Genomic DNA, 24,186 nt, shown 5'->3' on the forward strand with positions numbered 1-24,186 from the left:
ATGYATCAATTGGGATTGATGGATCGGTCCATCCAGTGGAGCGCTGAGCAGTAAAAATTTAGGGTCAACTCTGTACGTGACGGTAAACAGATCCGGGACAGCACGGATCCGTAAGGATTGATGCAGGATGCCGATCTTTGGGGCCCTGGCTAATAGGGGCTTAGGGAAAAATTTCCCAGCAAGTAATCCTAAAATATCTTTTCCTTAATTGCCCCGTCGTTGTGTTCAAACTGCACAGAGGGCATGTGGATCGCTACACATACACACACGCGCACACACCGAGGTTTTCAGTGACATAATTCTAACAATACTGCATAGGAACTCAACAGCACGAATACAATCAGCATCTGTCCCCCGACACCGCTAACCGCTCACTGCTGCAGGCATCGCCATGGGATTTAAGACTCTTCCCAGACCACAAGAGAGTTAAGTCCTGTCCTGTCTCCTTCATAGTAAAGTTAGATTATTTATTTAAAAAAAAAAAAGAAAAAGGTAAAACAGATGCTTTAGAGTAGAAGGTGTTAATAAAACTGATCCAGCCCTATGCCATATCCTGGAGATTGTGTGGTTTTTCTTTTGTAAAAATCACATTATATATGGTACAATACATTTTTACAGAAAGCCTGGCATCTAGAAATAAGAGGTAGAACTACTCAAAACTATACGTTTCCTGCTGCAGGAAAAAATTCATTTTTCTTTACAGTAATTAAAAAAAGGTTAAAAAAATTGACAAAAAAAAAGTTGTAGGTTAGGCCCCCATAATTTAAACAAAATAATCTAGGAAAATAACACTCTTCAATGTACCTGACAGATTAAGTCCATTTAAGTGTTCTTTTAAAAAAAATTGCATAGGAAAGGGACATTTCAAAACACACGCTACAACAATGGCAAGAGTTTGTCTGTGCTGGGAGTGAAGTACCTTTTAGTTTTCCTTCTTGTGTTACTACAAGTACAGGCTTTAAGAGCAAGTTAGTATTAGCAGCACTTTCCAGCATCTCAGAGCAGTGTAATAAAGACATTGAATTAGCCTGGAGGTCAGTTTGTTCTGCCAGACAAAAAACAAACAAACAAACACTGATTCACAACTAAAGTCATGCCAGTTCCTCTGACATTTCACACAGGTATTATATTATATTATATCCTTAATACTTCTTCCCTCTGCTCGAAAATGAGAGAGATGCGTGCATGTCTAAGCGACAGAGAAGGCAAACACAAGTCTTGGTCAGAGTGGAAAAACGGGACGAGGGTGAATAAAAAGAGATCTGCAAGGGGCACAGGGAGAGGGAGAAGTGCAGAATGTCTCATTTACCTACGCAGGTGGGAGACCGAGAGCATTTTGTAATATTTGGCTGGTGACAAAAAAAAAAGAAAAAAAAATCCACATAAGATTTAACAGACAGACAAATTACAAAGTAGTTTCTGTTCCCTTGCTCCTCCAGAAATATCCGCCGTCTTCAGGCTCAAGTTCTATTCTAATTTGAGGCACAACTTTTACTGGAGTTCGTGGAGGGCTGCGCAGGAAAAGAGAGAAAGGTAAATGCACGGACTGGCCTGATGCTTTTTGTTAACGCTTAACACATTCTGAAATGCTCGGCTCATTTCTCCTAGCTCCTCTCCATACAGTACAACTGCTGAGTGATCAAATCCTGAAAAAATCTACCATTCACGTAAGAATAACGGCATTACGTATATACATATAACAGAGTGGCAATCGGCTTACACAGGGAAAACTGCAGATGCTAGTACTTACTGGGTCATCCAACAGACAAAGTTGCATCTAGAAATGGAGCAAATGCTTGATTCCCACTATCGCGTATCAATTCTTTGCATTAGCACATGCAAGTACAATACAATGTTCAGAAACCAGCAGCCTATGGATACCAAATACATGACCCAGAGGGACAGTGGTGATACACAGCTCTTAGCTACCTTTACTTATCGTGAAGCCTGTGTCTCACATAAGGTTATTTTAATGAGTTGATCCAGACAGTACTTACGTCAGCGGGAAAACCACTGATTTCATTGATATGGGACCTCCAAAAATCCAGGGGTTGTGCTTCACATCCAGCTGTGACAAAACTCACAAGCTGCCCTTGAAATAATTTGCTTATATCCCTGGAGCTTAATTTGACACACTTTCCTCCATTATCCCCCCTGCAGACRGGGGAAAACAGATTATTTCCTTTGTCTTTGCAACATCCTGCTACGCGACTGAAGGAAAGGATATCAGCAATTTTATCCCTCTGCTTTTTTTTGAGGAATCACTACAGGTAGCAGTTTGCAGGTGCTTACCTTGGCATGGTGTGTGACTGAAGAAAAGGAATTTTTTCAGCATGACGTATGGCGTTCAAGGAATGTTGGTGATTTTTCTCCTGTTGGGGAGGAGGGAAGAAAGTCTTTTTGGTCATTGCACACAGCATTTATGGCTTCTCGAGCACAGCCTCAGTTCGTTCAGCAAACCCCCATGCATTTGGCGGTTCCTTTCAGGGCTGACTTGCTACCGTATCAATCTCACAGCTTGCAAATAAAAATACAAAGTTTAAATCTGACCTCTGAGATAAAAAGCCTTGAGCGGCCAGTATGACCACAGGGCTCATTTCCAGAGACTGCCTGGTGAGCTGCACTCAGAAGCGGGCCTTTGCACATGCAGATATATAACTATATACATGGATGAACAACTACGAGCGGTGGCTCGTCTACCGCTGCTGTCACCCGGCTGGCACAAATGGGGCATGAGAAACCAGGCAGCCTGAAAATTCCCTTCGTATTTAGCAGGCAGGCGCTGGAGCCTGCCCAAGGGGTCTCCGTCTGGGGCGCGGGGAGCCACAAGCCACCTCAAAGCCGGCTGCAGAGTTTTCATGCCCCCCCGGCAGTGCTCAGAGCTACCTGCCAAAAAGGGCTTGGGAATCCCTCGTTGCAGGGTTTGGGCGTGCAACCTGGAGTCAGGAAACTCCCAAATTCCTTCTCAGGCAAATGACTCCCTTTCTTGGCCTTGCTTCACCACCTTGAGAACCAGATAACTTACCTTTCATCTACCTCCTTAGTTACCCTGAGCTCCTCACCGTGGCATCCTAACTCCTTGCGAGAAAATAGGGGGCTTGTTGCCTGTAATCACTTCCCCTCCCTGCCGCCGCGTGGTGAAGCGTACTCTGCTCATAACAATCCTATTCTTGCTATTGCGGAAGGAAAGCTAAGGAGCAAAAAAACAATTTTGTATTTGGCTTGAGAAACAGTTGGAATCCACTTCATTGCCCTGGGTGGTTGAAGGGTGAATTAAAGGTTTGTGAAGCACTCTGATCATGCAAAATATGCTCAGGTACTAAAAGCTATTAGCATTATTAGTAACATACTTTACATCTCAGAGCATAGTTATATRTCTAGGCTAATGCCACAGTGTTGAGGGATTCCAGCTACCCTTTCTAGTTACAAGGACCTGAAACTTTTTTTTTGCCTTGCTTCTAAATAAAGGAGAGGAAATCAATTTCTGAATTGTAAAAATGTACAAATACACAAATAAACTGCTGTTTGACACATCAATCAATGATTTACCCAGATTTGTGGCAGAAGTATTAATTTTTCCTTAATTATTTCATCCTTAATGATACAGAAGTCAGTGCATCTGATCATAAAATCCTGTGTAACAACCTTTAGGATGTAATTTATTTTTAGCATATCAAGGCATTTTCACAGAAGGAGGATCTGTTTGGTTGTTCAAGGCGAATTTCACTTCCTTTCTTTTCACTCATCAGCACAACACGCTGTTGTGTTCTGTATTTTCAGCAAAACACAGAGGATAYATAAATAGTAAAGGATCCGGTTCTTTCTTTTTGGCTTTGTTTTATAATGGGAATCTCTAGGTGTTCTTTTATCTAAAAACACAGCACGATGTTTATGATTGCCCAGTATACCCAAATGCCGCTGAAAGCCAAGGGACTTCGGTACCAACTCTTAATCACAAATGATATTTTATGGATCTAAAGATGTGTGTTTTTAAGCCTTACTCCTAGAAATCTTATTGCTGGCATCGCAGTAGTGCTCTTTTAATGCTGTTGTTCATACTTCTCCCTTCCCGTCTTATGACAAAGCAGCATATATATTTCAGGATTCAACCTGTTGCTCACAGTATTTTAAAAAGTTAGTGCAAATGTATGAGAGCTTGTCAGCTGCTTTTCCTGATTCCTCACTTAACAGACAACAACAACAGAAAGTGAAAATGACTGAAAATGAAGATTATAATAATCAATTGTGGGTAATAACACAAGAAAGTAAAAAGAAACAGAATAGCACAACAGCAAATCTCCTAAGAAGGGAAACATGTTAGTGGTCAAATGATCACTGCCTTGTCAGTTTAATGCGTGATGTAGATCAACGACACAATTATTCTTTTAAAGTGCTGATTTTTGCAATTGCTTGGAACCTAAGGAAACAAACAGTAATGGACAGTGATACAGTTCAGACATGCTGCAAATCCAGAACATGAGGGTCAGGGAAAAGGGTTCAGGCAATCAGGAGAGTTAAAACAGAAAACAGCAAAGACCAGAAATAGACTGAGTGCATTGAGGGTTAAAGAGAGAAGGTGAGAAAGAGTTACCRTAAGACCTGCTAATAGCTGGATAAAAGCACGTAAGCTGGAGGCACCAGAAGGAATAACATAAGCTTTGTAAGAAACAAAGGAAAAAACACAAAACCAAAATCGACAGAGAGGCCTGGAAATTAAAAAAGAAAAAAAAAATTTTAAAGTAAGAGGCAAGGTTTAGAAAAAAATCACTCTCAACAGATATATATATTGTTGGTACTGCAAGTCAGAGTCAAGCAGGCATGCAAGAGGTTAGTTCTACTCACTGTCGGCAGGTTTGCTATCACTTAGGAAAGGTTCCTGCTCCATGATGTCCATTGGTATTTTAATACTTGGGACTTTTTCTGAGTAGGGGCAGTCAGACTGTGAAAGAAACGTGTAAAAGGTCTTAGAACATTTCCACCGCTCTCTCTCCTATTGTCTCCCACCAACAAAATTATGCTTCATATAGTTTCTGTAGGGATGAGGAAGATAAAAAAAAGAAATGTCCACCGTAGCTGCCTGCTGGTGTTCACTGGCTCCCCATTGCACCCCACTTGGCCTCTTCCTTTACGCTATGAAAATAAAACAGACCGAAACAACAACCTTGTGCAAGTGTTATCTTCCCCTCTCCCCACCTCACCAGCTCCTTGACCACCCGTTTATAAGACACCATCCAATTCAGCTTGGAGTTGGCTGCAGAAAATACAGGTGAAAATGCATGCTTAGGAAGAAATGACAGGGCATAGACTTCCGTGAAATCTCATCAGAAAGGTTTATCCTGCTGTGATTTATTTCTGTAAAATTCTTCTTTTTTTTCTCCAAACTGCTCAAAGAGGAAGAAGTTCAGACACAATATAGCAGAGCTTCCTTAAGCTGGACTGTCTCAGCTCCCCCTTTTATTTAAGTAAAGTCAAGCCCAATCTCAATGACACCTCTATTTACACTTAAGTACTTCATCAAATCCAGGAGCCCTTTAAGAATACAAATAGTCCCAGCCAGACAGGAGAAAGAGCAAACCCGTCAGGAAGGGTTACAAGCACAGAGCAAAGCTGTCTACTTGAGCAAGTGTTTCTCCAGGACAGCTTTCCACCGAATTGAGCAAACTTTCACTGAAATCCTCAGCGTACGGTAAGCACAGGGTCCCCTGGAGTTTGGGTACCAGCATGGTTATGTCCTCTTTGCCTCAGTACTCCACCTGCTAATGCCTAGAAGGTACCAGGAACAATTTTGCTATTCTTTCAAATAAAATCAACTTCTCATAAYCAAGGAAAGGCTGATACTCCAGAACTTGGCAAAGAAATTAAGGTGATATTTGCCAGAAATGTTTCAACATGTCTTTGTTCCTGAACTAGGCACAGCCCTGAGCATGACATTGGGTTGGAGGGGGAGGACGTAAAAGTCCGGACAGGGAAATATTGCAGAGGCCAGAGAGTCTCTCTCCCTGAAAATTTTAACATAACTAACATCCAGTAAAATATTGTATACTCCAACAGCAAAATATTTCCTCAGAAAATTTTTATGAAGCTGAGGGGTCAGCATAGCTCAAACAAAAAAGATTCAGCAGAAGGTCACTGAGGCAAAGAAGCTAACCCCAAATCCCCATCAGTTTTGGGCTATACTGTAAGCAGAGCATGAGAAAGCTGAGTAGCCCCTCCAACATATCACTGCTTCAGTGCTAATAAATATAACAGACCTATGGAAGGAAAATGCTGACGCTCAGGGTCTGCTTGAAACTTTACCATATTTTATGAACAAAGAGACAAGAGAGCGCCTGCAGTTGCCAAAAGTGCGCAAAAGGGGAGAAGACACTATTACACATCACTTTTGGCTCTTAAGCTAAATGTGCTAGCTCAGGAGTTTTTAACAAATTGGCTGGCCATTCTTAGATCATGCATTTCGGATGCACGATCTGAGAGAAAACCAAGGGGCCTGATTTTTCTTTGCATACAAGCTTAGGCAAATGCAGCAGTTAGTGGCACTAATTTACACCTTGTAAATTCAAGCAGGAGGGAGCAATGGCGAGATTACTGTAACGTCTGTTTTGGCAGCTCCTTTCTYGCTGCCCTCGATGGCTAGCAAATCCTTGGTGGGAACTTCAACACAGTCTCAACTAGAGCTGAGAGAGCAGTCTCCATCCACGCTGGGTTTTGCTTTACTCATCCAGCTAGTGCCGTTCGCATTAGCAATGCCCTGCAATTCTCCTCACCCAACTCGGTAACTGGGGTATTGCCTGCACAATCCTACAGTGCTAACTTTGTGGGCACTTATTTACAGTACAAAAAGGGTGAAAATAATCAAACCAATAATGCCAAGTGCTTTATATTCAGGAAATCTGGTAAAAGCAAGTGTTGAAAAGAAGATAAAAACAGTTAAAAAAGAGCATTTTGCATAAATTCTATTACTTATTAGATTGAGTACTGTAGCTGACATTCATTAAAAGCTTGAGAAGACATAAAATAGCTTAAAACATACCAGAGATATGGGAGCCATGGCTCTGGGTACCATGCTGCTGGATTCAAATGAGTCAAAATGAGGGGATGAAGTCAAAGCTCTGCAGGCTATTCCCTATGCACAGTAAGGCATTTTCTCTCATTTCTGCTTGTATGAAGTTATCTACTGAAGGAAACCCTTGACACTGGAGGCCTGACGTAGCCACTGAAATGAAGGGGGAGCCCGCCCAAGGAACCGCTTGTTAGCGCACAGTAATACGTAAATGCACATACCCCAGGGCAACATAGCRTGGCAGCTAAGGCACCTTCTTGAAAGGTAAATGGCAAAGTTTTTAAGCCCTGCTCCACTGAATTTATAGAAGACACTAAATGTTATATTGTCTCCCACAGCATGTAACTGAGAGGGACTGTGCAGTTAGTGTGCACGTGGCTTCCCGCTGATGCAACCCTGCTAAAATTCAAGTCTCGAATCAAAGGCTAGTCTTCATGTTCTTAGGTGAGGGCTCTCCACACTGACACCTGAAGCTGCTGCCTTTCCCATAAAAAAAAAAGGTCTGAGAGCCTTGCCAGGTGCCGTACTGCTAACAGGGATGCGTCTGCTGGGCTTCTTGAAAAATTAGTGTAGGAATAGAGCCCAGTGGCCAGTGCCTGCTACAAAAAAAGAGAGGGGAGCCTGCCATCTGAAATGAGAGCCAATCTTCCAAGTTTGGGTTCAGGCTGATTTCATAAGAGGGGCAACCAGGCTACTTCCCACATCGCTGCACCCTCACTTACGAAATTATTAGTTGTGCTTCTTTTAGAGTGTAGGATCTATTTTACACAGCATATATTCTTCAYGCAAAGGCAAAAGCTTTTGAATATTTTCTCACTGCAATAGTCTGACTTTGTTGCCTCTAATGCAGCTCTGGGGAAGTGTTACATAGCTCTCAYGTAAGACAGCTGGGTTCTAGCTCATCCTCCACCAGGATAAAAGCTGCCTTTTCTGTCCTCCTTTCTTGACCACAGCCAGGCACCAGGCTGGTGTGAGGGAACTCCTGGAGCTGCTATTTTCCTCTTGAAGACACTAGATTATTAGCTGACCCAGCAGCTGCTTCTTGGGAGTTTCCTTTTCCTGACCTCACCTTTAGCTACTCCATATCAGCAAAGCTGGACAGGGAGCAAGCAGGCCATCAAGCGGTGCACCAGCCCAGGGCTGCTGTCACTCAGCCACCCCACACCAGACCAGAGCTCCAAACTTYAGCACTGCCGGCCTCAGAACCGTGCCTTGGGCCTGAGTGTACAGGCAAGGGCCAGCTGACTTTTGCTGCTGCCTTTTTGCCCCACTGACGCAAGATCCCTTCTCATTCGTTTCTCCCACTCTGCACGAGTGGGACATTTTTCAATGTCAGGTGACCTTACCTCTACCCCAACCGTAGAAGAAGCCTCTCTTCATTAACTGTAGACAGTTACATGAGCAGAACAAGAGACACCATGCTCAACACTCTCTGTGCATATCCTAAAATTAGTAAAGCCTCACTCCCTTTGTGCCTTGCCATCCAGCTGGAGTAAAAGTCAGCGCTGACCGAGGCAGCCAACTCTCCAAAGGAAGTACACACTTAATATAGGAAGTACTATATAAACTTTGTGTTTAGCACTTCAATGTAAATTTAGTAGTACTTGAGTTCACATTAGCCCTGGGTAGGAGGATGTTTAAAGGCACAAGGGCTACATTTCTTCTAAATATATATATACAATAAAAAAATCAGAATATTCTAAGTCACATGGATCTGGTCAGATCACTGCATTTAATAATGATGTTAGCCACTATGTTCCACTATTTTACTGTATGCTGCAACTTGAGGTCAGAGCAGAGTAAAGCATATTGCAGAAGGGCATGTATTCTAAGGCCAGAAGTATTATCAACAGAAAACAAAGTCCCTCCTGCAATGACAATCAATTCACACCTTTCTGTCCTTTTAAAAAGAGCAATTCAGAAAACTCAAAAAAGAAAAAAACCCATAATATTTTCAGAAGTAACAGAGCTGCTCACGAAAACCACTCTCCTTCTAAAATGTAAAGACAATTATAGGGGAGAAAGAAGGAGGAGGAGGAGGAGGGAAAGATGAGCAAGACAGGGTGATGAAAAGCATTCTAGTAAAAGGCATGACATGTCAGCAGTTAGTTATTGCACTTGTGAAAAGTGTGATTTCATTCTTGGCAATGCAAATACCACCTACCACAGGCTGGTGACGTCTGGCAAAAGGAAGCCAGTGTTGAAAAGAAGTTTTGTTTGGGGCCGATTTGCTGCAGCAGGTAAAGACTGCTGGTCAGATTCAAAACGGGCTGGGAAAATCCCCACCCCAGAGCTGGGGAGGAGCACGGTGCAGTTGCCCAGGATTAACTAGCTACACAGGAGTAATTTGACAAGAGTAGAAAGCTCCTTACATCATCATTGTCACTATCCAGACTGCCTTTCTTCTTTTTCTTCTTCTTCTCATCCTCTTTCTTTTTCTTGTCCTTTTCTGGAATGACGTCATCAAGAAAGCTTAGGTCATGCTGGGAGAAGAGGTAGTCCATGGCTTTTCTGACAGCTACAAGTGCCAGGATCTGAAAAGGCAGGGAGAGACTTCTCACTCGGTCACATTTTACCTTTCATCGGGAACATTCTGCCCATTCATGTTGATACGGCTTCTTAATCCCAAACACTTTAATTCTGGCTGTAAATTAACCAGTACAGAACAAGGTGAACACCTGSAGCACCTCAATCAACTTGAAAATCCAAACTTTAGAATGGAGTTAGGACCAAAGTGGTATTGTTTCACGTGAGAAAAAACAGGAGCGATGGACAAGTAACACTATGTAACCACTTACCGCTCCTTCGGAGACAAAGGTAATCTTTAGCATCCAACTAACAGGCATCAGGCAAAATAATAAACTAAAAAGACCAAAGACTCAGTCTATCCACCCAGAGTCACAGGGGCAATCTGAGTAATTTTCTTTACTTTTTTCCTCACCMGTTCCCCAGATATAAGAACTCTTTAGAAATTTGACAAGGGTCTAACGTGCCCTCAGAGTTTGCAGAATAAAGTTTAATATGATTGCAGCTGCRTGAAACTGAGGGAAAAGCTTTTTCTGTGCAAGACTGCAATCAAAGGAGCTAGGGAAAAAAAAAGAAGGGACATGTCTGAAATAAGTGCTTATGCCCACACTAGATCTAAGGCCACCAACAAATGCATACCAAGATCACAGGTACACTTTACCAAAGGGTACACTGAAAGACTGAAGTTTGACTTGGCTATAGAAAGATGCAACCCGTTTCTGTCAACCAAAGACTGCCTTTAAGATGAAGGGCTTGCCCCAAGCAATGATGATCAACAGCACAGATCTGAGAATGGATCTCAAATTTTGAAAGAAAATTTTGACTTGTGTAACTTCAGATGTGTTACAGAAGTGAAAAACTACCTGAAGGAGGGAGCAGATGCCATACACACCCCCACGATTACCAAAATATAAATTACTTTTGTATTAAAAGTGCTTTTCTTACAGATAAGCAGAAGTTTAGCTACTGGTCAGATCTTCACAGTCAAATTGCAATTTTATAGTCTTTTTGTTCATGAGTGCAAATAATTGAGGTTTGGCCATCAGACTCAGTTACACCTAAGCTGTCACCATGCCTTCACTGATTCTGCATCATTATAATAAATGCCAGTAGACTTACTGCTCACTCAGATACTGTGTTTTACAGGCCAGAAGAAAGAGAGTCCAGATCTTAGATTCAGCTTTGAACAGCAGTACAGCACAGTCATTAAAATGCAATGGAATGGCATTTAAGTGGGAACTGCGGATTTTTAACATCTTTATATATGAGCATGTGTTCTAACAAAAACGTGTAGGATTTTTTACTTGAATCAGCTTTACTCTAATTTCACTGGCATCAGAGAACAAATGCTCGTCTTTGTCTGTGTTTCTGCTTTCCCTCATTCTCTTTCTTAAATAAGCACTACAGTTTGTAACTGCACCCACAACTGAGATTTGACTTGTTCCTAAACCTGAAACCAGGGGGACTGGACCCAAATTTCTYAAGGGAGTTTCATATAGCTTTGACTTTGCAGCAGTCTGAACTGTCTCCAAGCCACAGATGAAACTCTGCAGAATCTGCACGTGTGGAGGTTTGGTCCCATTGGATTCACGTTAGATCCAGCTGCCCACAAGACTACTTTGCTCCCAACTGTTCTCATTGATCTACAGGTCAGGCACAGATGTGGAGAAGGGTCTGCTCTGTGCCCCCTCATTTTGGATYCAAATTGTTCCAACAGTCACCTGTATATGGCCACAGGTTTCAAGACTTGGTCTGGCTTGGAAGCCTGTTGCAAAGTATACATGTAACCTCCCCTYAACACTAGTTTGTTTTTTATTTGGTATAAGCACCTAATCGTGTTTATAGGATCTAAATGCACAGAAAGCTGAGTTTCACTGTTCCSCTTTCATGATGTAGAAATACTATATCGCAGACTGACTACACAGGGTATATTTACGAAATAGTTCTATGTGATGAATAATTTATCATTCAACATGCAAAATAATGCTTTAACATGACTCTGATATGTGTTATTGGAAGAGTACATGCACCTTATAGCTATACATAATATACTCAGATATTAAACATGAAACAACATCACTGTATGAATCCATGTTAAAGGAAAAAGACATTTCTTTCTTTGCTCTCAACTTAGATAATCCTTTTTCCCCATTTGGTCCTCCTCTTACAGCAAGCCCTGAGCAGTGTGCACAGCTCTACCTTCTCATTCYTGTTTTTGTCAGTCTGTGTTATTTAAAAGCAAGGGAGACATTTTCTGTACAATGATTAGTGTGGACTAAAAAAGGAAAGCTATGAACCTCTCATTCATTTACGCAGCTCAAGGAGAAAACAGCAAATCTAACCTTGGCAGCCAGAAAGGGTCAAAACTAACTTGACCTTCCTGGAAAAAAATTAACTTTCCAGKCTTGTTTTCCTCCAGAGGATCTATGTAAAGGCAACCACAGCAAATGAGAGGATGTGGAGGACATTTGCCTCGTGCAATCTTGCGTCAGTGCAATGAACGGAGTGCAGAGTCCCAGGCTAGGGATTATTACAGTGAGAGAATTTGATTTGCCAGCTTGTGGGAGGGGGTATGACGGCGTGTGGAAGGCCCAGGCTACGAAAGGAAGGCAGGGCTGGAAAAGGTGAAGGAGAACGTCACCTACCATGACAGGGAATATTATAGCAGCCACAGTTGACTTGAGAATCCAGAGGAGGGCCAGACACACCACCTGCAGAAACGTGAACAGATGGACCCTGCGCAGCGGGACATGACGCAGATAGATAAAGTCAGGCTGATGTTTTAGAGGCATCAAGAGCAGCTTCAAACGATCCATGAACTGGGTAGAAAATGAAAGAAAGACAGGCATTTAAATGAAAGCCAGGATGCACAAAAATGAGTGACAAAAGCACTATCAGACCATGAAGGGTGACCTTGAATGAACTTGCTTTCCTTCTCTATAGGAAATTCAGCAGAGAACTCAGCACAGCTCTTCTATCCTGAGTAACCTTTTCTTAATGCATAATCGGCTAAACATTTTAACTCAGTTGTCTAAAGTTAAGCTCCTACATCTACATTTGGCACCTAAACAGAGACACTGGAGCCAAGCATCTCTCAAAGTGAGGCTTTCAAATGCCTGTATTTTAAGCAGCAGGACTTCATGTGCTCTGATGATCAGTGTGTAAACAAAAAAACTAAGGTATCAGTGGAAATAGCTCTGTTGGCTTCAAAATAACTAGCTGGATCTGCTGCAGCTGGGGATGTAGTGAATTTTCTGTTGAAGGAAGCACTTCATTACCCACAAAACAGAGAAGAGAAGATGAACACCCAAAATACTGCCAGCATCAAATTCTGGGTCACTGAAGTGAACCCACATGGTTCTACCAAGAAGCACTAAAAGACATAAAAGCAATGCATTTTCCAAATCAGTTGGGAACAGGGGTCAGTGGAGGTGACGGCAAACATCATGTTGACAAGAATAGAAATACACCTAACTGAAGAATGAGGAGGACAGACAGCTTTTCAGGCAGCATCACTTGCCCTGGGCTGGACGCGATGGACTTGGAATGAAACCAAAATCAGGATTTCTCATTGAGTGAAAAACATCCTTGATGGGTTGAAAACAAGCTGCACAGTTCCCTGACCACCTGGGCCAGAAAACACGGGAAATCCCCCCTAGGAGAACCAACCAAAGGGTGAATATTACAATCCCTCTGTTGTCTCTTGCCAGAACTTGGGCCTGCTGCCCACTTCTGACTGATCCTGAAACCAGATTAATCTCAAACCAGTGAATGAAAGCCAGGGCCATTTTAAAGAACACCCAAATAAATTCTCATGGTGTTCGCAGAACACAGAGTCTTTTCCCATTAGAACACAAGCAAGCACTAAAAAGAAAGGCCACAATTAACAGGGTGCCAGAAAGTAACAAAAACACTTCCAGCTTCCTAGCACCAATTAAAGATACTGCCCTGTGAGAAAGGCTCCTTACGTAATATTTCCTCAGCGACAAAGAAAGGGGGCTTGGCTTCCCTTCGGTTACAAACAGCAGTGTTCCCACTTGTTAACAGTGCAGAATAATGCCGCCGCCATAAATCATGTTAAATTATTTTCCTTCAGCCGGTGTCAAATGGCCCCAAAGAAGACCCAAGCCATCCCAGGACTGAGCCGGGGGCTTTTGGGAGCGGAGACTGTCCTCAGTATTGTTGTTAGTGAGCAGGGGGTCAGGAAAGACCCGGGGGTCTTCATGCAGCACCCACCATCGCTCACAGGGCCAGGACTTGGCAGCTCACCCGCTTACCAGACTCTTTCCTTCGGGTCTCATTGTCAAGCCAGCCAGTGCACAACAATATTTGTAAACAGTTGCTCCCCTTCATGGGTTTCTTTAGGACGAAAATGAGGCGGTGAAGGAGAAGGGAAAGGCCGGAAAGTTATAAAAGAAAACCCACAACGGTTAATGATTACCATCTTCTGGACAAGGTCCCGCAGGGAATCTGCTCTCGCCTGTTAGAGGAGCCTGGGCTGCTGCAGGAACTTACCTGCACGCCGTTGAGGGAAGCGACGCCCATGTACAGGAAGACACCATACAGCACAGGCATAGGAATAAACTGAAGGGGAAAAAGAGGAGAAAAACCAGGAGTGAATAACCTGAGTACACAGCACACTGTTGATACTTGAGGGGGCCATAGTTCCTAACCTGTGCTAAGCTTGAATTGCTCCTCTGACTGAATGATGCAAAGTGATAGAGATGAGCAAGCTTTCTGCTGTATTTTGAGAGATGGAAGAACATTTGTAGTATGAAAATGAATGGGGTAGAGGCTGAATGAGCCCTTTCTCTCCCATTTCAATGGAACTTGGAAGCCTCTCCAAGAAAGGATATGAAGCCAGCCAGTCCCAGTTAGCCATCAAATCAACTGAGAGGCATGGTAAAATGTGTTCAAATAAACTCCAAATTCCTCCTTACCTCTTGTTTTTTTGGTGGGACTAGAGCAGAAAGTAGAGAAGAAAAGACAGTATAATTCTATGATACGTCCAGCTCTGAAAATCTGTCCAGAAAGGCTGCTCGCTTGTGTCCCAACTCAAAGATGACAGTCATGTAAACAAAACCTCTGCCTCTGCCCAGTCTTTGACCCACATTAATCCACAACAGATCATAAACACAGGACAGTAAGTTACACTCTTCCCTTCTAGGAACTGTATTTTCAAACAACAATTTCTGCTCCCTCAGGTGATAAGCACTGCTCGTTCCCACATCACTAGCCGTGCAATTGCTGACATCTTCCCCTGGAAGCAAGGACGGCTCAAGTGCAGGCGGTGAGCAGGGGCACAACCGCCCTGTTGCCAAACGACTCGCAAGGTTTAATGCAAAGGAGCCACCACTAAGTGCACCTTCCTCCCCACTTCAACGAACGCCACTGTAATCCTCCCCTCGCATGCCACATGCCTGACTCAGCTACTTGAGCCACATCTGCCTCTCATCCWAGGGCTCCTAAGTGCTTTGCAAATTCATGTCAATTGAAACTTGGCCTCCGTATCCTGCGGGCCTAACAGAGCGCTCCCGTCCCCTCGGCACTGCACCCGGGCTCCTCTAGCAAGGAGCGTGCAAGCGGAGAAAAGCAAAGGAGAAAGCCTCCCTCCACCACAGACACCTGCACATGGTAACACCACACTTGCTCCTCAGATAAAAACGCTCCTCCAGAAAAAAACGCTCCGCCAACCCAAAGCACAAAGCTCTCCTCAATGGCAAAAACAACTGCGCTGTTGCCAAAAGGGGAGAGAGTTCCTCGGCTGAACAACAGAACTGTGTGCAGCCAGCGTGGCGTGATGTGAATGGAAATGCCTGGGCACAAATCGAATGCGGGACCTGAATAAAGCCCTTTGTGCGATTTATTTGAATCCTGGAAGAACAGAAGGAGCTGGGCAGCCACCACTGAGCGGGAGGCCAGCGCGCGGTGCAGTGCCCAGAGGCTGCCACGGCAGGGCAGGCGCAGCACGCCCAACACCTCTGCTGCCTTTCCCGCAACAGGCACCTCGCTTCTCCGACCTGGGTATGTAACACATTAGAGGCCAATAACGCAGTGACAATTTACTGTTTTATTGTATTCCCCACTACATTATTAATCGTTTACAAGGTAATAAACATAGTGCCATGCGAATAGCCCCGGAGGCAYTGATCCTGATTGTATCCATATAACTTCAGGGACACAAGCACTGTAGTCACCAAGAGCACGTGCGCAATGCCGTCTGAGATCAAAGCTTTGCCGGGTAGGTTTTTCCCTTTCCTCACCTGAGTCTCATTCCCTATCATCTCCTGCAAGCTTCTTGACTGCTAATTTATCTTTGCATTGGCTTTGTTTGCTTCCTCGAGGGAGCTGCATTTGTATTTCACATTAAAAGCCAAATGATTTTTCTGTAGCCTGGCTTCAGGAGCCTCCCATTACTGTGCACAGTAGTGGGGAGGGATGGGGAGTCACTGCGTGCTTCGCCTAGCCCACCATGCCCAAGGCATTCAAACCCCTCACTGCTCTGAGGGATTAGACCAGACAAGACAGTATCTCCTCCGGCAAGTTGGGTAGCTTTCTAGTTTAGCTTTCCAGTTCATTCCTATTGCTCCCTTTTTTCCNGCAAAGGACTCAAATGATGGTGGGTAGTGTAGCAATAGTAATTAGCAGTAAGCAGACGATAATCTGCTTATATCTCATAGCTAGACAACCAATTGATTGCTCAAAAAAAAAAAAAAGAAAGGAAGAAAGAAAGAAAGAAAGAAAAAAAGAAAGAAAGAAAGAAAGAAAGATTTCCAAATATTATCTCACTATTTCATGACAATTAATCCTGTAAATCATTCACAGGTGAAACTTCAGCACACTATCCTGCAGAGTAGCAAGCAGTGCTTTCACTTGGGAAGATTTTGTTCTGGCAAAGTATCTGCTGACTATGGGATTGCTGGCTTGGAGATTCAGAGCAAACCTGCTGCTAGCCAACAGAATTAAAAATGTATTTATAGGAAAGTGCTTGTCATTCTCTTAGTAGGGCTGAGGATGTTTCTGTGGAGATCTGCCATAACTGAGTAGAAAGATCAGTGACATTCAAAAACAGCACAAACACCACAACACCCACAAAAAAACAAGGATGGGATTATTCTGTGGATTGACTGTTTTATTGAATTTGGGCTCATTACTGTTTAATTTGCAGCTGGCATGAGAAGACTTATAGGCTTTTCAATGCATTTTGCAAAGCAGTTCTTTACAGCAGGAGCCCCTACCACTGGAGGTTGTTAAAGGTCCTGAAACGTTGCCAGGCAATTCCTGCTGGCACATGGATGAGGAGTGTGATGCTTTATCCTCAAACATCCTCCCATGAGGGCCTACCCCATACGCATTCTTTAGGGAAGCGCAGAAAAATGATTAACAAATGAAACAATAACAAAGGAAATAATATAGCCCAGTGCAAAAGCGCAAGAGAGATCTTGCAAGGAAAGGTCACGTGAACTAACAACCAAAATTAATACAATTAGTGATAAATTAAGGGCACAGAAATGCCTGCTTGTGAAGTAAACCATAACCAAGAAATAAAAAGATGGCTAGTTGTAAAACAACCTTAGAAATCAAGAACAGGAAAACTCCCGACTTTATTAAACCTCTTTTCTCCTCTCTGTACACATGGAGCACCAGTGCTCTCTCCCTGTCTCCTCCCCTTCAGGCTCACATCTAACTGTGCCTCCCAGCCCCCTTAGTCTTGAACCTTCTCTGGACCAAAATTTTGTTCGCCTTCTCCAGGGATGCTCCTCCACACACTCGTCTGCCTCATCACCGAGTTAAGACACATCTTGCCACTGTTTATAAGTGGTAACGGATGTTACTGTTTTGACATCTTCTTGTGCCCTCAGTCTACGAATCCATGGAGATGGATTTGTCTAGTTGAAATCTCCTGCTGTATCGTAGGCCTATGCTCAGGACCCCTTAAATAATCACCCCTGGAAAAGGCAGTATCCTGCACAAAGAATGGATAGGCAGATTTTCCAGATTTGATCTATGAACTAATGATCTATTAAGGAGGTTTTTTTCTGTGGTTATGTTCCAATAAATCTCAGACCTTGGAAAATAGCTACCTGCCTATAGGAAATGGTGCTGGTGGGGAACTGAGTCCTAAGGAAGAGCATCGGCAGCACAACAGGCCAGAATCTTGGCTGAACTAACAAGAAAAAAAATCAGATTAAGAAACTGTGTTTTATCGCGCTTACAGAAACATGCTTTCCATACTGCTGAGCTGGGCAGCACTTCTGAGGGACAAAGCAGGTGCTACTTTAGGAGGAGCCAGCCTAGAAGAACGCAGCTGAGATTGCTGGGCTGGCGCTTTTTAAAAGCCAGGCGAGCTGCAGGAACCTCATACTGTGGAGGTGTGTGCCTTGGCACCTGCACCACACAGGGCAAAAATCCCGCTCCACTGAGGCACTGGCAACAGTCCCAAAGGTTTTAGGCCAGCACTTCACCCATGGAGTAACACCACCAGCTGCAGGCCCCACTCACTGCCATCAGTGCTGTGTATTCTCACTCATCTAAGGTACATCCTCTCGATGGGCCATGCATGCAGCCTACAAGTAAGGACCAAAGGAAGATTTTCTTCATGTGTGTATAGAAGCTGTTGAAAATGTGCTTGTGGCAATTCATGCATATTGCAGGAACCGGGCTCCCCTCTACCGTAACAGGACTGGTGCCTGCTAGGATGTTTGCAGGGCTTTTAGTCTTCTCTAGAAACAGCTTGACTTCAGGATGCATGAGAAATGCAGAGATATTTGCAGACTATATTGCCTCCTCCAAAAAAAGCCCCAAGCAGATCTACCCCTGTGGCACATGGTGTAGAAAATATTCCTAATTCTGCACTTGACAGCTTCTTCTAGAGCGATAAAACAGAGCCATTTTTGGCTGTTTGCGGATTTCTAGGAGTGAATCTGTCCTGAAGAAAGTGCTGTAAGGCTGTACTCCTGCTGCTCACAGCGGCTCAGCACACAAGGCTCCATGTGCAGGGGCAAACCCAACACTGTGTGCTTGTTATGCTGAGCCACTTGACGAGAGCAGTACATCAGTGATCGGGTTTGTCTGGGTATGCATGTACCTGATGCATGCACTTGTTAAGCATACAAATGTACATGTGCACACACACACACACATATATATATAAATAAAAGCAAATGTACTTTTCTTGACTACATATTTATCTGTTAACCTGTGTCTTCCACAGAGSAACTCTATTGCCTTGCCAACCATGCTTCCATGATATCACCAATAGGCTCTCAAACTTTATCCACAATGTATTTTCCATAAAAGCATTGGCACAGCAGAAGCATAAAGTACAAAATAAAACACAACTTACTGTACACAAACATGTAAGAAAACCCTTGAAATAAAAAATAAAAATCACAGGCCCCCAAAACATCAGCCCTAAAATTTGTCACTATTACTTTATAGCAAGCTACAGATACGTTATTTTTTCCTTCTAAAAAGTTTAAGTTTCCACTAACTATAAAACTGCATCAGTAATTCTCACTAATCTCCTTCTCCGTGCTTCAATGACAAGATTTTTAGTGGTATAAAAACAGGCCAAGAGTTATTGTGGCATTGGCCAATTGTTTGTCCTTTAGCACGGTGATGAGAAGGAAGCAGAAAACATAACGTGCTTACCTTTAAGATGGGAGCCATAAATACAGACACACCAGTCAGAATGAAAACAATGAATCCAGTGACTCTCTGCTCCCTGAAATAAAATCAATGGATTAACAGTGGGGCTTTGCCTTTAATTCTGGTTTTATTCCCTCTCAAGAGCACTCAAAACCCCTAAGAAGTCTGACATTTTGCAGCCATATTTTCAGTGGTGGCTGGCAATAACAAGCCAGCAGCATCAGGCAGGTATCAYTTGCAACCAGGCCTCATACACGTCTTTTTTCACACACCAAATCTGTGCTCATATGTTTTTTTAGCTCCACTGTTTGTGGATCAACAGAGTATTGCTACTGAGTAAAGGTGAGTGTGTTTAAATGTTAAACATCAAAAACCATTAACTAGCAGACCAAATTCTCTGCACGGCAGTTTTTATAACGCRCAATTAGATAATAAATCACTAGCTCTCCACTCTTAAACTAAAAGGAGCATATTTTGCATATTGGTCGTAGTACTCCAACAGTCAGATAAATGCTGTCCTGCACCGTTCTGTACACTGCCGCGCACACCACGTGCAAAGGAGGGTCATGATCCCCTGGCCTGAGCCTTTGTGGGGGTAATGAACACTTGCCCTAACAGGAACCCACAGCTGCTCCCAACATCTGAAAATACTTCTGCCAGCAGTATTTCTTCGTACTGCAAGTTAGGCCATTAAATTTCAATTTAACCACCTAAATAAGTGGCCTGATTTTCGGAAGTGCTGCTGCTCCGATTGAAAGCACTTCAGACCACTTAATTAAGGCAACTGAATACAGAATTAATTGCTTGATTAAGCAGAATTGACTGCTCTAGGCACAACAAGTTTTAATTTTTTACCATTATGCTTGTAGCAACTGCCTGTCTAATTCCCACTCGCAAAGAAATCTGTAGCAAACGCATCTCCTTTCCCAAACACTGGAAAACTCGCTCTGATCTTGCTGAATAAACTTCTGAAGAGTCACATGGGGATTTGTCCCAGGACCTTCCAGAGAGTTGCACTGCAGGTTTGGAAATACCAAGAAAGCAGTGCACAATTCTTTAGGAAAACTTTGCAGTGTCCCATTAGCACCAGAACTCGCTATGTGAAGATTTGTGTATTGAAATGCGGATGCCCAAAGTAGACACATAAATGGAAGCGCAGTGTGCAGGTTCCTGCTTTTCCTCCCCTCATGCTCACTCTCTGATGCATTTGCACACACTCCAGCCCGGACACGGACACACACATGGTACAACAGTCGTCTTCCTTTTCAAAAAGAGAAATTGCAGCAGGACTATTCCAGATAAACCTCTAAGTGGATATTTCCACTGAGGACAAAAAAAGCCTCTAGGAAGCACGGCCAATCTAAAGTTTTACTGCAAATCTAAGAGCTATTTCCCCTGAACCTCTGCATCTGTCCTGTTGAAGCAAGACCATTTACAATACAAACTCTGATCTTAGCGAGCAAACAAGGCAGTTAAGGCTTTTTTGGTTTGACGTACCTCACTCCCAAAAACTTGGGCTGTTCTCCAGGAGCTGAAGTTTCTGTCTCCATCTTCAAGCTGTCGATATGAGCAATGGAGATCACAGTAGCAGCAACATACCAGGGCAGACCCATAAAGGAGCATATAATCATAAGGATGGCCACCCAGAACAGATCCAGATGATACCCAGCACCTTTCTGTGAAGGGAGACGGACAACCTTAAGCTTAGTTATTCTTAATATGTACAAATACCCCAGGCTCTGGCACAGAGGCAGAGGCACAACCACCAAGCAGCCTTTCCTTTTACACCATTTTGTGGGCAACAGCTTGGCCTGCTCTAAGAGAAAGAAATTTTCATAAGAAATCAGCAGAGCAGGACACCTTGCTCCGTAAAGGATGAATTACCGGCATCGGTAGGGAACACAGGTGTGCGTTACAGTTCTGGCAAGCTCCGAAAACAATACAAGTGAGTTCAGCAGTAAGCAGAGGAAAGCAGCAGACTGGCAAGCAGTCTGGGAAGAGACAAAGCACCTTTCATACGAGATCCTGTATAGTACCTGGAAGTGGAGCTGGTACGGTGCAAGCCCTGCAACCAGTCAAATAACTCCTTACCGAGTGACTTGACACAGCAGGCCATGAGTCAGATACAATCAGAGGGCGCCACGGTCACCCCAAAAGACTAGGTGGGCTACACATCAAATCTTGAAAGCATTATAAGCAAGCCCTCAGAATATACATATTTCCTGATTATAATGGGTTTACAGTATTCTCAAGGAGCTCCGCGTTGCCTCTTAAAAAACAAAAATGAAATCCCATTATATAGTTCTATTTTTATAATTAAGTGTTCCCATTTTTTCAATGAGGTAACATGGTGGCAAGAAATCAAGGGCCAAGCACCATCCCAACTCCCTGTTGCTTCCCTGCAGCGTGTGCAAAAACAGCACAGCCCATTTGCACAGCATGAGACGGTTACGGCAACAAGGGATTTTGGACAGTGTGAGTGCATGGAAAGGTTGTCTGAAAAGCAAGATAAGAGTTTATAACGGTGTGAGCTGTTATCCCACTGATCCTGTTACAGGTACASAGGACTTCTCTGGACATAGGGGAAGGGCAAGATTTCCCCAGCTGTGCATTTGTATGGGTCAGCTTCCCTCGTGCTCTCTAGTGCCCTGATTTGCAACAACATGGCACATCAACAGCTCCCACTAATTTTGACCGGATTTGGGGGCCAGCAGCACTTTTGAAAGTCAGAGACCACTTCTGTAGGATGGAGAAAAAAGTTGTTCATGATCCCTCCTTAAAGACCCTTGATTTTTTACAAGTATAGCAGCTCCTGCAGTTTACAAAGGCTTCTTCATTTGGCATCAGCAACTACAACAGTACCTTTGTGGGCCAAATCATCTTGCGTTTGTGTGAGTGACAGCCTGGATATGCATGTAGCTTTAAGCACCCAAACCACTCTTTAATAAAACCAGCCTAAAGCCTAACTTTAGTTTTAAGCAGCTGCCGTAAAACAACTCTCAGCATAATGACTTAATGAAGTCTACCTGAAAGCAATCTTACAGATATATGGAGCCTGCCATAAGTTAACATTTGCCATTTCATATCTCAGTGCAAGATCTGAACTCGTTTATTTAGAATAGGAAGCAACTGCAGGATCTCACAGTCAGGACTGCACAAATGGTCTTGTCATTGCTGTTTGTGCCTGGGGCTGGAGGCACTTTCCTGGACACCCAAGTTTATGCCCTGTGAGTGAAAGCAACAAGAAGAGTTGATGGGCTCATACACTATCAAAAGAAGAAAGCTGCCCTCTTTCCTTACTCCCTTCTGAAGACCTCTGATCTTCAAAATGGCTTGATGAGAAACTCCTATGGAAACTGAAATTGGAAAAAGAATAATCTTAGTAAGCAGCTGACACTGCTCTGTCCGTGCTAACCGGAAGCTATATGGATGCAGTCAGCATGGCAGGGAGTCCAGGGGAGGGCCTTGTGCCCAGCCTAACATGCATTGCCTCCAGCCGGGCTTATTAAGATCAGGCTCCTTTAGTGCCCAGACTTAGAAGGCATGTTAGTCCACTTCTTACACCATCTTCTCCGGGTGGGTGTCCTCACTGTCACACCTGCAAGGTTTACATGCTATTTGTCATGTTAAAAGAAAGAAGATGGCCTTGGAGAGGTAGCAGAACCAGTTGGTAGCTGCTAGCAAAACACTGGGTGGATTTACCCTAAAAAGCTTTTTCCAAACTATATATACCTATATTTACTAATTTTATTTATTTTTTGAATCCTTTAATGGACTATGAAAGGAAATCAGCCAGTCACAAACGTCAAAAGTAGAAGTGAAGAAACAGAAACGCCACCAAAAAAAGCAACCTTTAGAAAAACACTAGAGAGATCTCTAAGGTTTGATATTTTAAAGAAGATTAAAGTTTTTTCAAACCTGTTCAATTTGATTTTATTGGCAAGAACAAATGAGTCGGACCTACTTGGTGACCTAGGAGGGAAAGCAACCCTGCTCGACTTGAATAGTATTCATTGTTTTCCTAGTATGTGCTCTGCTTACCTTGGCTGGCTGGCCAGCACCACTTCGATGGTGAGTCAATGACACCCTGCCAATATTTTAACAAGGCACTAATAGGAAAAAAAAAAAAATCCTCTTTTTGGCCTACGGTAGATTTTGTGTACTGAGGCATTTTTTGGTGCAGAATAGCAGGGAAGGACTAGAGAACCTGCACTTAAACAAAAGCATGTTCTTGCAACAGTAACAAAGGAAGCAGGAAACATTTTTATATTAAACAGTACTTCGCTGGAATATTTATACTTTGCTACTAAAAAAGTACACAGAGTGCTGATACCATAACCATGCTCAGCGTCTATAAACTGAGCAGAGACGAGGCCTCTTCCTCACAGGGGAAGAACAGTGAATATATTCCCCYGGGGATCAAAAAAAACAAAAAGAAGAAAAGAAAAGAAAAAGAACTGTCTGCTTATTTAGGTGCAGGAGACAAAAGCTTGGTCTTCAGATAGAGCTCGCTCTAGCAGAGGCAGGAAAATCACCTGTTTTTTCCTCCCGCTGAGCAGAAAAGCCACAAGGAGAGCGATCCCRTCGCTGAGCACCGAGAGCGCTGCTGCCTCACCGCCTGGGGAAGGAAGGCCCTGACACTACGAGCCCGAGGGAGGAAGGACAAATGATGACGAGGCCTTCACAGCGAGCACAGTGTGCCCTCTGCCCAGGAGAAGATTATGTTTGGTTTTCAGCCCTTTGCTGCCTTCCCCACCTTCACTCCAGCTGGAGCGGGTATAATTATGTCTGTGCAGCAGCATGAAGGCCAGATCATGAGAGCTAAACTGTACGTAAAGCTGAGGCCGCACCAAGGAAACTTAGAGCCACCCACATGCCCAGGGTGAGGAAATAAGACACCTGCAGAAAGTGAATATGCACTAAGAGCACCCTCTGGCAGGCTGGCAGAA

The 24,186-nt window shown here is 43.5% G+C and overlaps 1 protein-coding gene across 1 annotated transcript in view; it reads right to left on the reverse strand.

Annotated features, from left to right (window-relative positions):
• Nucleotides 1–366: 366 nt before the first annotated feature.
• SLC4A4 (solute carrier family 4 member 4) overlaps nucleotides 367–24,186 on the reverse strand; it is a 174,571-nt gene continuing 150,751 nt past the window's right edge. Inside the window, exons 18-25 of the mRNA XM_026090087.1 lie at nucleotides 20,735–20,913; nucleotides 19,241–19,313; nucleotides 14,102–14,170; nucleotides 12,232–12,405; nucleotides 9,433–9,594; nucleotides 4,843–4,939; nucleotides 2,293–2,372; nucleotides 367–1,511 (exon numbers count right to left, since the gene is read on the reverse strand). Of these exons, the coding sequence (XP_025945872.1) occupies nucleotides 2,329–2,372; nucleotides 4,843–4,939; nucleotides 9,433–9,594; nucleotides 12,232–12,405; nucleotides 14,102–14,170; nucleotides 19,241–19,313; nucleotides 20,735–20,913 (798 nt within the window). The 3' untranslated portion in view covers nucleotides 367–1,511; nucleotides 2,293–2,328. The remainder of the gene's footprint in view (nucleotides 1,512–2,292; nucleotides 2,373–4,842; nucleotides 4,940–9,432; nucleotides 9,595–12,231; nucleotides 12,406–14,101; nucleotides 14,171–19,240; nucleotides 19,314–20,734; nucleotides 20,914–24,186) is intronic.

Source organism: Apteryx rowi, unplaced genomic scaffold (assembly GCF_003343035.1).
Source record: "Apteryx rowi isolate R43461 unplaced genomic scaffold, aptRow1 scaffold_85, whole genome shotgun sequence".
NCBI classification, from domain to species: domain Eukaryota; kingdom Metazoa; phylum Chordata; class Aves; order Apterygiformes; family Apterygidae; genus Apteryx; species Apteryx rowi.